Source organism: Jaculus jaculus, chromosome 3 (assembly GCF_020740685.1).
Source record: "Jaculus jaculus isolate mJacJac1 chromosome 3, mJacJac1.mat.Y.cur, whole genome shotgun sequence".
NCBI lineage: Eukaryota > Metazoa > Chordata > Mammalia > Rodentia > Dipodidae > Jaculus > Jaculus jaculus.
In genome coordinates this window covers 135,769,438-135,786,198 of record NC_059104.1, presented here as the reverse complement: position 1 = coordinate 135,786,198, position 16,761 = coordinate 135,769,438, and the positions used below count along the sequence as shown (strand labels likewise).

Below are 16,761 nucleotides of genomic sequence, written 5' to 3'. Positions count from 1 at the left end.
AAGATGTTATATTTCATATGCACATTTATATAAAGTTGTATATGCTTAGGAATTTTTTAATATTTTAAAAATATTTTAGTTTACTTATTTATTTGAAATAGACATATAGAAATAGGCAGAGAGAGAGAGGGGAAAAAATAGGCATGCCAGGGCCTTTAGCCACTGCAGATGAACTCCAAATGCATGCACTCCCTTGTGCATCTGGCTTACATGGGTCCTGGGGAATCGAACCTGGGTCCTTTGGCTTTGTAGGCAAGTGCCTTAACCACTGAGCCATTCTTCCAGCCCAATTTTTTAAAATTTTAAGTAATTTATTTTTAAAGGTGACGGAACAGTGCTGTGTTACGTATTTCTCAGACAGGGAACATAGTGATGTTCGTATATTGGAAAGAAGCTGGTATCTAAGGAACACACGCATGTGTGCACACACATTAAGTGCTACTTAATGAGGTACAAGTGAATGATGAGAAATAAAGTCAGAGAGGTAGAGGACAGCTCATTTTTTTTTTTTTTATGTAGTTAGTTTTGTATTACTTCCATTGCAGTGAAAAACCCTAAGCTCATATGTAAACAGTTTGGTCATATCATTCTTACTTGGAAAATGTACTATAACATGTTATATCAATGAGAGATGATGGCATTTAGGTTAGGTATTGGTGGTATAGAATCTATAGCATAGATAGAAATGGAAAAATTTAAGTTTTAGAGATTAAATCAACAAAATGTGATGATGGAATGGATTATTTAAGATTAGAGTGGTCAAATATAATTCACATTTTGGTACTTGCTGAAATGGAGATTGGAAAGAAGTTGGTTGTGGCTTTTGAAACCATGAATTTTGAGGATAGAGAGAGAAGAGCCTAAGATAAAGGTCTATAAACACATAAATACATGGAGTTTGAACTGAGGAAGAAGAGGTAACTATAAAGGCTGAGAGGAAACAGTGAAGTTTTTTTTTTTTATTTTTTAATTTATTTGAGAGCGACAGACACAGAGAGAAAGACAGATAGAGGGAGAGAGAGAGAGAATGGGCGCACCAGGGCTTCCAGCCTCTGCAAATGAACTCCAGATGCGTGCGCCCCCTTGTGCATCTGGCTAACGTGGGACCTGGGGAACCGAGCCTCGAACCTGGGTCCTTAGGCTTCACAGGCAAGTGCTTAACCGCTAAGCCATCTCTCCAGCCCAACAGTGAAGTTTTTTAATTTTGAATTTTTTTTTTGAGGAAAGCCCAACAGACTGATCCCCTTTCTTATGAAAGGGAGTGAGAGCTAGGGAGAGAGAGATACCAGAGCTCTTTTACATGCTTATAGTCTTTGATCTAAGAGAATAAAGAAAACCATAATGAGAAGTAGGAAGAGGCATAAAATAAGGAATATCAAAAGATGTCAGTCCCAATACAAAAGGGAAAGTTAAGAAAGGTATGTATGATAGATTTGATGGTGAAAAAGTGAGGTACGTTGTTTTTTCTTTCTATTTTCTAGTGTGAAGTAAGGTTTTCAGAGCAGATAAGTTGTAGGAAATAGACATGAGGGAAGTAAGTGAAAGAAATATTGGACATCATGCTTTTTGAAGTTTACAGTCATCAGATAGGACTATGTCAGACAAGTATGTTAGTGAGAAAGGGATGAAGGACTTAACATGTTTGTAAGGAGTGAAAATAGTTATGGACCATGAAATATAGAGAAAATGTAAGAGTAGATATAGGTTGAGCATTTCTAATCCAAAAATTCTAAATGTCCCTGAATTCTAAAGCTTTCTGAGGTATAACATGATGCCACAGTGGAAAATTCCATACAACTTCATGTAATGGGTTGCAGTGAAGATGCAGCCACAACAAAAATATTGTCCAAGACTTCCTTTGGGTGTATATGACTTAGATCTCATCCTCAAGATATTATTTCATTGAGTGCATGAAAATATTCAAGAAAGCCACAGAAACCTCAGGTGTGGAACACTTGTTTCCAGGCATTGTGAATAAGGGGTACTTAATCTGTAGTAACAAAGCAGTAAGATAATAGATTGGAGGAGTTAATAACATAAAAGAATGTCTAGAGAAATAATGCAAAATAAAAGAGCTGGAGAAGAAGCCATCAAAGTGAACTCGTGAAGTTGAGATTTGGGAGGTGATTATTGGTAATGGTAGAGTTGAAGGTGTAGTATCGGGGGTGATGAACATATGCTGGAAGTTGGAAGATAAAGGAACTGAGAGCCCAGGGAATTTGTCTGATTTTTTTTTTTTTAACACAATGACTGAAGTCATTCTGGATAGGAACAGGCCTAGAAAAAAGTAGGTGATACTGCATTAGGAAGAGTAACAATGTTTTATCACTATATTCACAACAAAGAGGATATTAGGTAGTGTGATTTCATGACATAAGCTTCAAAACTATCTGGTTTTGAAGGAGAAAGTTCAGAAGAGAAAATAGGTAATAAAAATAACTTTCTTTGTAGGGACCTTGACTATGAGTCACTGTTGTAATTACCTTCTTATGGGGCAAACACCCAACTAGAAGCAGCTTATGGGAGAAAAGGATGTATTTTAGGTTTATAGATTCCAGGGGAAACTTCATCATGGTGGAAGAAGCCAGCTCAGTTTATCATACATCCCTAGCAGAGAGAGAAAATCAAATAGCCAGGATTTAATCTTGCTCAGAACACATTTCCTTATATAAGGCTCCACCACCCAAATTGCCATCATTTGAGAACCAAACATTCAGAACACTGGAGTTTATCAGGGACATCTAATTCAAAGTATCACAGGGATGTAATAGGTAGCAGGTTTCACTTAGAGAAATAGTTAAAGAATGATTTGAGGCCATCAAAGAATTTTGCTGATTCTGAACTGAAATTCAGTAGAGGCACTGAAAAGGCTCAGTGGGTTAGAGAAGCATAAATTAAGTTGTTGGTTATTTTTAGTTGTTTTGAAATTAAAGTTTGAGGAATGTTAAATTTCCTGGTGTGGGATTTTGGGTTTCTGATGGTAACACTTTTTTTTTTTTTTTTTCGAGGTAGGGTCTCACTCTGGTCCAGGCTGACCTGGAATTAACTCTGTCATCTCAGGGTGGCCTTGAACTCATGGCAATCCTCCTACCTCTGCCTCCCGAGTGCTGGGATTAAAGGCGTGAGCCACCACGCCCGGCTGATGGTAACAATTTTAAGCTGAAAAATAAGTGACCACTGGTCAACTATTTCCTTCTCTATTTCTTTTCCTAAAGTAGTATAGCATAGTCACAGCCAAAGGATAAGGGAATAAGACCTCTCTCAGAGTGCTTGCCCATATAAAATAAATAGGGAACTGTAGTCCTGAGGCAAAATGGGGAAGGTTTAATGTGGAACATGAGGTTAGGAGCTTTTTCCATCATTGAAATCTATCTCAATTTTAAAGGGAGATTCATCTTCAAATAGCCTTCATAATACTTTAATAAACAAATATTTTTTATTTGTCTTAGGTTACTTTTACAAAGAGAAAGTTTGGATTGATGAAGAAAGCCTATGAACTTAGTGTGCTCTGTGACTGTGAAATAGCACTCATCATTTTCAACAGCTCTAACAAACTGTTTCAGTATGCCAGCACTGATATGGACAAAGTTCTTCTCAAGTACACAGAATATAATGAGCCTCATGAAAGCAGAACCAACTCGGATATTGTTGAGGTAACACACATATCTAGTAATATATGACTTGAAATTAATGTAATAATTAGTAACATTTTGCCACATTGCTTTGTTCTTTGAAGACATTGAATTGTGTCTCAGGATTTAAAATGCTGTATGATGACCCAGCTGTGTATTGACTACTCTTCATTCAAAAAATTAAACTATGTATTTTACCATATACCATTTAACCAGTACACTAACTTTTTATCTATGGTTACTTACTTTCAAAATGGAATTATAATTTTAATATATAGATTATTTTATGTTAGTGACAAACCACAATAAACAGGATAGTTCTTTTCTAAATAATATTTGTTCTTAGTGTTTTATGGTGGGGGAAGTGCTTATCTCTTACAGTTATGCCCAGCTAGGTCTTTTTGAAAAATTTTTTTAAAATTATGTATGTGTGACAAAGACAGGAAGATAGAGAATGGGTGCACCAGGGTCTTCAGCTACTGCAGACGAACTCCAGATGCATGCCCCACCTTGTGCATCTGGCCCACGTGGGTCCTGGGGAATTGAACTTGGGTCCTTTGACTTTGCAGTTCCTTAACCAGTAAGCTGTGTCTCCAGACCCCAGCTAAGTCTTTTTAAAGAATGAATTTAAGAAAGTTTTTTAAAAAATAAAATTCTCCAATTTTAAAAACCTTGTAAAACACGTAGCTTCTTCATGTACTTAAAAAAATCTTTTGAAATGGGGACTTGCTATATAGCCGAGCGCTGTTAGGCCTCAAACACTCAGTTTGATCCTCCCTCAGCCTGCCCACTGCTGGAATTATAGGCCTGAGTCACCACTTCCAGCATCTGCGTACTCTGTATGTGATGGAGTTCCTCCTTTACCCACAAGCCTCCACAAGATAGGATCTTGCTCTAGTCCAGGCTGACCTGAAATTCACTATGCATTCTCAGGCTGTCCTTGAACTCACCTCACAACAGTTCTCCTCTTCTGCCTCTCTGCTGGGATTAAAGGCATGTGCCACCACTCCTGGCTCTGATGATGTTTTAAATTAGTATCATAGTTTCCTTTGGGTGCTGGTGGTGGTTATGTATAAAGATTTTGGTTCATTTAATTTTTTTAAAGGGGACTCTTTCATTGCTTGAAAGATTGATTTAGTATTTTAATATTAGAAAAGAATCCATTGATTGGGCATTTCCTTAAAGTACTGAAATCATAAGAGATGATGCTGAATTGAATATAAATACAGTACTAGTTTGGACTTTATATCTAAGAATTGAAATAAAGATAATGAAACATTAACTATTTTATTGTATAGGAACATAACTTATTTGTTTCTACAGATGATGTTTTTGTCTGAAAATGCATTTAGCTTTTCCTGCATTTGTTTGCCTATGGGGTTCCTTTTGAGACAGTGATTTAAGTTGTTACTTTTAAAAAAACTCCTTATGTTAAAAAAATATTACTTTCTAGCTGTTAATGAATTGTTTCAAATGAGAAGTAAAGGCATAACAATTCCAGTAGGACCTACTTCTTTTGACTGATTTACTCATAGTTTTATTTAAGGAGTCACTGTTTGAAACTCCCTTGAAATATATTTAAAATTCTCAATTTTGGTTTTGTTAATTCTTTAATATGGTTATATTTTCAACCACATTCCTTAATGCAGTTAGGTTATGTTTTTTACCATTTGTCACTTATTTTAGTATAATAAATTAAAATTTAATAAATTCAGAATATATGGCCTGATAATTTATTTGCAACACTATATAGTAGAGATTTTATATTTTGTGAATCTTGTGTATTGTATTTTTTTTAAAGTAGGAGGTATTTGGGTTAGTTTCATAAAATACTTGATTGTGACTAGATTTTCTTAAAATGGAAAATGTCCCTGATACATTTTTAATGGATCATTAATTTAAACACTGTATGTCTTACCACAAGCTTCAAAGTTTTAACTTAAGCAAAGAAACAGAGTTGGTTTTACTGATACCAGCAAGTAGGTATTCTGTATAATTTTACTGGAGAAAGCAACTACCTCCTTAACCCTGACTGCTCTGCTCTTTCATTGCAGCAGTTGTTTTTTACCCTGAAAGCTGAAGGTACTTCCAAGACTCTAAAGCTTGATGCTAAGAGAATGTGAAGATGGTAGTCTGGTTTAATCCTCACAGAATTTTCAGACTACCTCAGTCTTCATTTCTGTTGTGGTCAGCAAAGTATAAGCAAGTAAATCCCAGTTTTTTAAAGCAGTCTTCTGTTAGTTTGCTTCAGTATGAGAGAAAATTTAAGTACTTCAATTACCCATTAGCATCTAGATGTTTTTCTCCTCCTCAGTTTAATTCTTAGATGTAAGTTAACATGAATGTTGCCAACAGTTATCTGTGAAGTCATAAATTCCTAGTAGATAGGAAATGCTTTGGATTATAAGCGATATATATGTTGTGGTAGGATAAACAATAGACTCTGTGCATGTTCATTTACTTTCTTCCCTCCTTCCTTTCCTTTGTTCCTTTCTCTTGCTTCCTCTGTCCGCCCACCTGCCTGCCCACCCACCCACCCACCCATTCATCTGTCTCTCCATATGTTTATCTATTTACCATGCCACATGTATCCTAGACTGGCTTTAAACTCCCTATGTAGTGGAAGATAACCTTGAACTTCTGTTCCTCTTGCCACCACCTCCTTACTTCTAGAGTTAACAAAATGTGTCACCATGCCCTGTTTATGTGGTACGGGGTTATCAGATCCAGAGATTCGTGAATGCTATGCAAGTACCAACTTAGCTGCATCTGTAGCCTTATACCATTGTGTATAAAAATTAGTTTTCATTGTATAACAGAGGTTGTTAACTTTATAGGATAGGCTTCCTTTCACATATGAAGATGATACAACTATATCCCCACAACTAATACATATATGTAATATATGTGTATATGTATATATAATCTGAATACTTTTTCCAGTGGTTGAAGCAGCTCATACTGATGCACCTATAAGGATTATAAGGTCCAGACCAAGTTTACAGGGTAACAGTAGTAAATGCTTATGAGAGCTTCCAATGTATCAGATCTCAAAACTTTACAAGTGACTCACTTAAGGCTACTTTTAGAATTATGGCACAGAGCTTTGCTTATTTATTTACTTACACATACATGCATATGTAGAGTTTCTTGCCACTGTAAATGAATACCAGTCACTTTTGCCACTTTGTTTTTGAGGCAAGCCCAGTAGACTGACCTTTATATATGCAGGTGCAGGGGAGGGAGGGAGAGAATTGGCTTGCCAGGGTCTTTGGCCACTGCAGTCAAATTCCACATGCATGTGCCCCCTTGTGCTTATGTAAAACCTTGCATGATGCACTGTGAGTCTAGCTTATGTGGGACCTGGAGAGTAAAACATGGGTCCATAGGCTTCACAGGCAAGTCCCTTAACTACTCAGCCAACCCTCCAGCCCCTTTTGCCAATTTTTGTGGCTGGTTTACATTGGATGGTTTAGAAATCAAGCCCTGGCTTGCAGACTTTTCAGACAAGCTCCTTTAACCACTAAGGCATATTCCTTTCCAACCCCTTGTTCATATTATTTCCTTTCAAGCAGTTGTAATTGAAAGCAATCACTATGATTTTCACATACTCATAGGTCCAAAAACATTGGAAGGTCTTCTGTATGCTTTATCAAGAGGAGGTTATTTAGAAATTTCTAATTTGAGCCACAAGAATACCATGGTTTTATAAACCACCAAGTTACAGTTTATAATTGAAGATTTTATGTTACAAACTTCTAACAAGTTGATAATGAGGTTTTAGACTCTTAGGCATCTCATGTGGTTGAGTAATTTAGGAGTAAACGGACATACACATTTATAGATGATATACTTTAGATATATTCTACTCAGTTTCATCCTTACATACAAGCTCTTTTGAGAGGTCCTATGAATAGAAGGATGGGTACACTGTGCTGTTAACCACACCAGGATATTTGCAACATAAGGATGCACATATATTATGTTGATGGAGTATGCTTTCTGGGAATATTATGAGATTTATGTGGTATAGATTAAGCATATCTAACACAAAAATCTTAATGACTTGACATCTTATAAACTTCTTAGATCAAGCATTTCTGATAGGGGTAGTTGGTATTATTCAAATATACAATTGTGATTTTAAATACTGAAATACAGGGTACCTGCTTCTTAGTTATATTTTAGTTTTACTTAACCACAAATACTAGAACTTCATCTACAAAATATTGTTCTGTGTTTAGTCTTCCTTATTTCATATTATTTGTTGGGTTTTTGTTGTTACGTTTTTTCAAGGTAGGGTCTTAACTCTAGCCCAGGCTGACCTACAACTCACTCCAGCTCCAGGCTGGCCTCAAACTCATGGCCACCCTTCCTACCTCAGCCTCCCAAATGCTGAGATTGAAGGTGTGCATCATCACATCCAACTTTGTGTTTTAAAACTAGTCTTTTGATGCTTTAACACTTTAATTTCAAATATTTTAATTAAGGTTAATTTAAAAATTATTTCTTTATAAATTTGGACTCTTAATAGATGTATATTTATGGATTTTAAAATAAGGTCTCCAATCTTAGTAGGTTTATATAAGTCCTATGCTGAGAAACTTGAGTTGATGCATTTTAACTTACGATGGGAATATGTCACAGTAAACCCATAAATTGAAAAGACTGTAAATTGAGTTCTACCTAGCTTATATTGTAACTTGGCAATACAGTATACTGTAGTATATTGATATTTGCCATATACTTGCATGATTGATTGAGAGCTGTGGTGTGCTGCCACTGTCCCTCATCCGTAGAGTACTCTACTATACACATTACAAACCCTAGGAAGGACTGCAATTCAAAGTACAAATGCATATCATTTTGTACCACTGTAAAAGTGAATCATTGCTATATTTAAAACAATGTCTTATTTGAAATGTTGGTACACTGCTTTGTAGAGTCAATTTTTGTTTTCAAGGTAGGCTGTCTCTAGCCCAAGCTGACCTGGAATTCACTATGAAGTCTCAGGCTGGCCTCAAACTCACAGTCATCCTCCTACCTCTTCCTCCCAAGTGCTGGGGTTAAAGGTGTTGTGCCACTATGCCTGGGAAGTCTTTCTTAACAAAAGAAAAAAAGAAAAAAAAAAAAAGAGCCTTATATCCTATATTTTAATTTCAGTTTTGTAATACTCTTAGATTTTATTCATCACATCAAAATGGTGCTTAATATTGTATAGATAAGGTACTTAAAATTTATTAACTATGTACATTTTAAAGAGTAGTAAGAGTAGTTTATTCACAAAGAAAGAGATGTAGATGTCAGAATTTACAAATGTATACATAGTTTTCAAAAATGTATTTAAGGATTATTGAAACAAAATTTGTAGACAATGGACTAATGATAATACTACTCTTTTATTCAACCAGGATAGGACACTGCCTTGATTTATGCATTTTAGAAAGTTCCACTTGTAAAATGAGGGATAGGAAAAGGATATATGTTTATATTTATTACTGGCATCTGGTATTCCATTCTGGTACTGCATTATCTATTGCTTTGTAAGAAATTACCCCAAAATTTACTGTTCAAAACAATATACATAATTATATCATAGCTCCTATGGGACAGAAAAGTTGGAAAAGCATAGCTGTATACTGTGCCAGAACTGTCACAAGGCTGCAGTAAAGACGTTGCCATTAGCTCATCTGATAGCTTACCTGGGGTAGGATCTACTATGCTCACTAACAGTTTTTGGCTGGATTTGATTCCTGAGGGGAAATAAGGTTCCTTGTTGATACTGCCCAGTAGTCACATTCAAGTGTTCCAAGTGGTCCTCGCTAATGTGACAGCTTGCTTTATCAAAGTCAGGAATAGTATTAGATGAAACACAATTATGTGTATGGTGTCTCTGTGGTGTATGCACTTGAGTTTGTGCAGATGTGGCTGTCCTCCTCTTGAGATGGAGCCTGTCATTGAACATAGAACTGCCCCTTTTGGGTCATACTGACCAATGAGCCCCAGCAATGTTCCCATTTTCACCACTACCCCCAACAGTAGATTACAGGCATTCATGATCACACCCCATTTTTTATATAGAAGATGGTTTCCAAGCTTTGGTCTTCTTGCTTGCATAACCAGCACTCTTACCCATGGAACCATTTCCTTATCCTCAGACACGTTTAACTTTAAACACATATGTTAGTGTATGTACAACACATACAAGTGCATGTAACCCCTCATGTATGTGTGGACGCTGGTGGAGAACACTAGCTGTCCTCCTCCTTTTTACTAATCTCCATGTTTCACTGAATCACTGAACCTGGTTTGCCATTGTCATTTTGACTGACTGACCCCTACTAGTGAGCTCCAGTGATTCTCTGGTTTCTGCTTCCCACTGGAGGCAACCATGAATGGGATTGTTTTTCTGATTTCATCCTCAGCGTGTTTATTACTGGAAGGAAGGTGTCTGAGTATTTTTAATTTTTAACTTTGTATTAACTACTAATATAACTGCATTTAACTTTAATTCTTTAGCTCATTACCATTAACAAAACAGTACTTATGTGAAAGAAATTATGATTAGTGATTTCACTGACGAGGATAACCATTGCTAGGGTGCCAGTGGAATACCTAGATGGTGCATACATAAATGTAGTCACTTTGTCACTTCTAACTATGTAGAACTGAGGGAAAAATAAATATCTACCTCACCCACACCAAGCATTTCTTCAGTGAACACCCACTAGTTCTTCTCTAATTCAGGTCTGAAATGTCCACTTTGAGTTACTGTCAGCTTTCATTCAATGATGGCTAAGGCTCATTGTAAATTACCATCTAAATGAGTACTTCTGGGCAGTAAAGTGGCTGCAAACCAGGGTTCTTGGGTTTAATTGTTAGAGCAGCTCATAGAACTCAGGAAAAAAACATTTTACAGTTCATCAGAAGTATATTATAAACAGATGGAGAAGTAGAAAAGGCAAAATCTGAAAGGGTCTTTGATTCAGGATTCTGCCTTTGTGTGGTTGAGTGATCCCAGCCTTGCCTCACCAATGTATTCATAAGCTAAAAGTTCTCCTTCCTGAATTGCATCAGTGATGATTCACAAAGACATACATTGGATTTTCAGGTTATTATACATTGATATACACACACATACAAAGGACTGCCGAATGTGTGTGTTACAAGAGATAAAATGCTCAGATTCAGGGCTTTGCACATTCTTGACAAACACTCGGCTACTATGCCATATCCAAACCCTACATGACAGACTTGTTTGGTCATATAAAATGTAGTAGTTGGCTGGGAAAATGGATTAGCAGTTAAATGGGCTAACTGCAAGAATGATTTCCTGAGAGGGCCTGAGACTGACTGAATTCTATTCCCCAGCACCCATATAGAAAGCCAGGAGTGACCACACATATCTCTAACCCCAAACCTGTAAGAAGTGAGTCCTAAAAATCCCTGAGTTACTGACTTAAAAAAAAAACAAACACCAGGGCTGGAGAGATGGCTTAGTGGTTAAGTGCTTGTCTGTGAAGCCTAAGGACCCGGGTTCGAGGCTTGCTTCTCTGTGACCCATGTTAGCCAGATGCACAAGGGGGCGCACACATCTGGAGTTCATTTGCAGTGGCTGGAAGCCCTGGCACACCCATTCTCCCCCCCACCCCTCTGCCTCTTTCTCTCTGTCACTCTCAAATAAATAAATAAAAATGAGAAAAACAAACAAACAAAAAAAAAACACCAAAAACTCTAGCTTGAGTTTTGACTGTACCTCAAGGAAACCAGTCGATGAATGAAAAGAAGGCATCCAGTGTTCTCTGTCCTTCACATCTGCACATAGGGTATGTGCATCTTCATATTATGGCATTCATACACCTCGTATACCACACATACACATAGGTGTATGTGTGTGAAAAAAGTAGTAGTATACGTATACAAAGGAAATTTTACAACCTCTATAGTTTTAGGAAGTTGGAATAAAAACTTTATAAGATTATTAGCTATATCCTAGAATTAAAGCCATGGTCCTTCACATTGTTATATCCTTGAATGAGACCAATGACCTTAATTACCACAAGCACTATGTACTTGTAGTCAGGTTTGCATTGCTGGTAAAAATCACCCAACCATGAGCAGCTGTGTGTGTGTGTGGCGGGGGGGCGTATTTTGGCTTACAGGCTTGAGGGGAAAGCTCCAAGATGGCAGGAAAAATGATGGCATGAGCAGAGGGTAGACATCACCCCCTGGCCAACACAAGGTGGACAATAGCAACAGGAGAGTGTGCCAAACACTGGCAAGAGGAAACTGGCTATAATCTACTCACATAGTGTCTCACTCTAGCCCATGCTGACCTGATACTCTGTAGTTCCAGACAGTTTTTGAACTCACAGTGCTCCTCGTACCTCTGCCTCCCAAGTGTTGGGATTAAGGCCATGTACCACCATGCCCAGCATGAATGGTGATTTTTAAAACCCTTTTAGGACTGGAGAGATCGCTTAGCAGTTAAGTGCTTGCCTGTGAAGCCTAAGGACCCTGGTTTGAGACTCAATTCCCCAGGACACATGTTAGCCAGATGCACAAGGGGGTGCACACGTCTGGAGTTCATTTGCATTGGCCAGAAGCCCTGGAGCGCGCATTCTCTCTCTCTCTCAAATGAATAAACAAAAAATATATTTAAAAAATGCAGCTCAGAATAGCATACAAGTATTACAAGTATTGGTATGCGTTACCTATAGAAAACACATTTCTAATAAGCTACATTTCAGCTCAGCTTAGCATGGTTATAAACTTTTTTAAAAAAAAAATTTTTTTTTAATTTATTTATTTGAGAGCAACAGACACAGAGAGAAAGACAGATAGAGGAAGAGAGAGAATGGATGTGCCAGGGCTTCCAGCCTCTGCAAACGAACTCCAGAGGCGTGCGCCCCCTTGTGCATCTGGCTAACGTGGGACCTGGGGAACCGAGCCTTGAACCGGGGTCCTTAGGCGTCACAGGCAAGCGCTTAATTGCTAAGCCATCTCTCCAGCCCATAAACTTCTTTTAATGTAACTTCTCCCAAGGGATCTTCTCAGGAGTTGAATGAGAATGGTAGGAGATGGAATCTGATGTCTCCAAGATCAGGACTTCTTTGTTCACTCATGACCCCTTTTCATCCAATATCTATCTATCTATCTGTCTGTCTGTCTATTTATTTTTGAGGTAGGGTCTCACTCTAGCCCAGGCTGACCTGGAATTCACTATGGAGTCTCAGGGTGGCCTCATACTCAAGGCAATCCTCCTACCTCTGCCTCCCGAGTGCTGGGATTAAAGGTGTGTGCCACCACACCCGTCCCCAAGAATTTTTATACTACCTTGGTTATAAAAATCCATAGGTGCATAAAATAGGTGTAGAAATCATTCATTGATAGTCATAAATTTATTTTCTTTGATTGAGACATATATATGTGCATTTATATTTATACTGTGTGGGTAAGCATTTTACATATCGAGCCATCTCCCCAATACTTGGTGTATATAAAATTTAACCTTTGTTAAAGATGAAGGCAGATTTGCATGCTAATTAGATGTGCTTGTTTTATTTTATTTTATTTTAAGTTTTTATTTATTTATTTATTTGAGAGCGACAGACACAGAGAGAAAGACCGATAGAGGGAGAGAGAGAATGGGCGCGCCAGGGCCTCCAGCCTCTGCAAACAAACTCCAGACGCGTGTGCCCCTTGTGCATCTGGCTAACGTGGGACCTGGGGAACCGAGCCTCGAACCGGGGTCCTTAGGCTTCACAGGCAAGCGCTTAACCGCTAAGCCATCTCTCCAGCCCACTTGTTTTATTTTAAATGTTTATTATTTGCAAGGAGAAAAAGAGAAAGAGAAATTACTGTGCTAGAGCTTCTTGCCACTGCAGCTGAATTCCAGATGCTTCCATATCTCTGTGCTGCTGGTTTTACATGGGTGTTGAGGAATCAAACTTAGGTTATTGGGCCTTGAAAGCAAGTGCTCCTAATCGCTGAATCATCTCTCTAGCTCTTGTTTTTGTTGTTTATTGATTTCTTTTTGAGGCAAGGTCTCACACTATATCTGCTTGACCTGGAACGCATTCTGTAGCCCAGGCTTGCCTTCATCTCAGTGATACTCTCTCCTCAGCCTTCCTAAGTGCTGCCATTAAAGACATGAGCCATCATAGTTGAGATATGCTCATTTATTTTTACCTAAAATATTAAATCTTAGATGAATATTTAATACTGCATTATGTAGAACATCTTCAACCTGTTTCAGAGTTTATTGATATTTTGATTTTATAATCAGTGGTAAAAATGTCACTTTGTATCAATCCACAGAGTGAAATGCTATAAAAATACTTAAGACTACTTAAGTATCTACTGGAAATTCTGTCCCAATCCCAAGCCAAAGTTTTTTTTAGTGAAACTCAAGTTAGTGCCTCATGCAGCAGTTTTTTTGTTTGTTTGTTTGTTTGTTTTGTTTTCATGCAAGAGAGAGAGAATTGGCATGCCAGGGCCTCCAGTCACGGCAGTCCAACTCCAGATTCATGCGCTCCCCCTTGTGCGCATGTGTGCCCTTGAACACTTGTACCACTGTATGTGGCTTATTTCACTGTGTGTTTGGCTTACATGGGACTTGGAGAGTTGAACATGAGTCCTTTGGCTTCACGGGCAAGCACCTTATCTGCTAACCCATCTCTCTAGCCCTTATGCAGCACTTTTGAAAATGAAATATTGTATATACAATATAATCTAAAGATAGATTAATTTTATGTATGCTGAAAATGACAGTAGGAAAAATATTCTTTGATTTTCTTAAGCCGTTACGTTTCTTTAACATGAGAAAACTTGGTACGTACAGTAAAATTAATGATTGCAGTAGTCTCACATCGGACAGTTGTTTCAGATAGCAGTTGTTGGTTTGCATGGTGTGAGGGCATGTATGTTTTATGTTTAGAACTGAGACTGAAATGGGACCCCATATGACACAGTAGAGTAAGTGCTACAGAAACACCTGATTTAGTGCATGTTTGATTTTTTTTTTTTTTGACAGGGTCTCATCTAGCCCAGGCTGGCTTCAAACTGTCTGTGTAGTTGAGGCTAGTCTTGACTCCTGATTTTCCTACCTATACCACCTAAGTGCTGAGATTACAGGTGTATATCACTACATCCAGCTTGTACATTTGATATTGAACTAATTTTTGATCATTACATATTCAGAAGCCCTTTATTGTTATAATTTTTCAAGACCTCACACATTCAATACTCCATATGGAGTTGGGAATCACAGTTTAAGAAACTGAGCCTTAGTAAATGGCTTTTGTTTCCTTGGATCATCTATTGCTGACCTTATAAAATGGAAGGCACAATTCTGCTTAGTTTTTCTGATATTACAGTATTCTCAAAGAAGTTTTTGAAGCCAATCCCTTCCCTCATATTTTAGATGAGGAATGGAACATGACTGGGAATATTTAAGAGGCTTGCCTAATGTTTTACAGGACTGCAGTTGTCGCGGCAGGGAAAGGGAAAAATAATGAAACACCTGAAGACAAGACAAAGCTTCCCTCCACCTCCAGCCCCCTGCCCTGCTCTTTTATTCCTAGCAGAGCCTGAAGCAGCAGGATGATTCACAGGGTGAGGCACATAATCCTTATGGCCCTCCTCCTCCTCCCACATGTCCTGACACATCACCTCACAGCAAGCACCATAGCTCTTCCAATTTCAGTTTTTCTTTATTTTTCTTTTTGCTATGTATTGGTACTATTGTTTATCATACAATTAATTGCTTTTTATTTGTGTACTTTTAATGAAAAACTGCATCTTTAAATGTGGTTTTTCTTGAGATAATAGTTTGCTGTATGGGACACTAATGATAATACAAGTAAGAGTTCATGATGGGAAATGGGAAATGTAGAATGTTGTAATAGACATTTCTTGTGGTTATTGATCAACAACTATGTTTTTATGTCTGCATGTGTCAAGGATTGAATATTTTAGTTCTTATAATCAGATAAAATGTTCTCCCCCTCCCCCTTGAAGGTCTTCATTGTGTTGGTGAAAACTTTGAACAGAGATACTGATACAGGAGTTTTGAGGTTCCTCTGCCAGTGTACTAATATTGCTAACACACTGATAATTTGGGGGTATCCCTGGATTCTTTCCTTATGAATTCAGTGAATGGAATCCACAGACCTGAGGATAAGGGTCATATTATAGTTTAGAGCTTTAAAGGGGGAGAACTTTAAGAGAAGGGGTGCTTTCAGAAAAGGAAAGAAGGAAGACGGGAGGGAGAGGGGAAGGGAGGGAAGAAGGAAAACATAACTCTTGCCCAAAGAGGCAAGAGGTCATTGAGAAGCTTAAACCTTAAGAGAAGGAAGGAAGCAAGGCAGAACTGTTGCCCAGGGAGAAAAGTAGGGAGAGTTTGAGAAGCCCACATCAAGACTCAGTTTGGATTTCTTTTTTTTTTTAATGAGTCCCATGGATGGGTGTCTGGAGTCAGAATTTCTGGAAAAGGGCAATATTTCTGGAAATAATAATTCTCTAGGAAGTTCCTTCTCAGAAGGGAGTGGAAGGACTCCCTAAGGGGACAGAGATAAGGAAGGGTCAGACCCCTGAAGTTTCTGACCTGTAGTAAAGTGTAATGACCTAGATTTCCTCCTAAAGGCCTAAGGATAACTTCCTTGTTTTAGCCAGGAGAAAGTTAATCACTTTGGGATCCTGTCACCCCTGAACTGCCTCAGTACAAAGGAAGATAAAGAGGATTTGGAATAATGGTCAGAAAAACTTCAGTAGAAGTAACCTCATAACTTGTCCTTTACTGGATAAGGTTTGAGACAGAAGTGGGTAGAAACAGGGTAGGTCAAAAGGACAATTAGTTGGAAATTAGGAAGACACATTGCACAGTTTATAAAGTAAGGATGAGCTAACCTATACCTTAGTGCAGTGTTATCAGTAGGAATAGCTAAAAACTGAGAATAAATCCTCATGACTTGTATAAAGACTGTCTTTCTTGAAGATTTGGCTAGCTACTGAAATAATTTAAGAGAGTATCGGTATAGGTTTCATATCTTGGATTTTTCAGTTAATAAATTGTGTTGGAATCATAAGGTTGCTTTTAAAGGGAATGGCAGAAAAAGGAAAAGAACTA

At 37.8% G+C, this 16,761-nt stretch overlaps 1 protein-coding gene across 7 annotated transcripts in view; it reads left to right on the top strand.

Annotated features, from left to right (window-relative positions):
* The window catches only part of Mef2a (myocyte enhancer factor 2A), a 123,313-nt gene that overhangs the window by 60,220 nt on the left and 46,332 nt on the right, over nucleotides 1–16,761 (top strand). For 5 of the 7 annotated variants that reach the window (XM_045144970.1, XM_045144967.1, XM_045144968.1 and 2 more), the window contains one exon: nucleotides 3,450–3,653. In XM_045144970.1, the coding sequence (XP_045000905.1) occupies nucleotides 3,450–3,653 (204 nt within the window). Of the gene's footprint in view, nucleotides 1–3,449; nucleotides 3,654–15,112; nucleotides 15,249–16,761 lie in introns of those variants that run through there. The other 2 variants (XM_045144973.1, XM_045144974.1) reach the window with 1 other exon arrangement.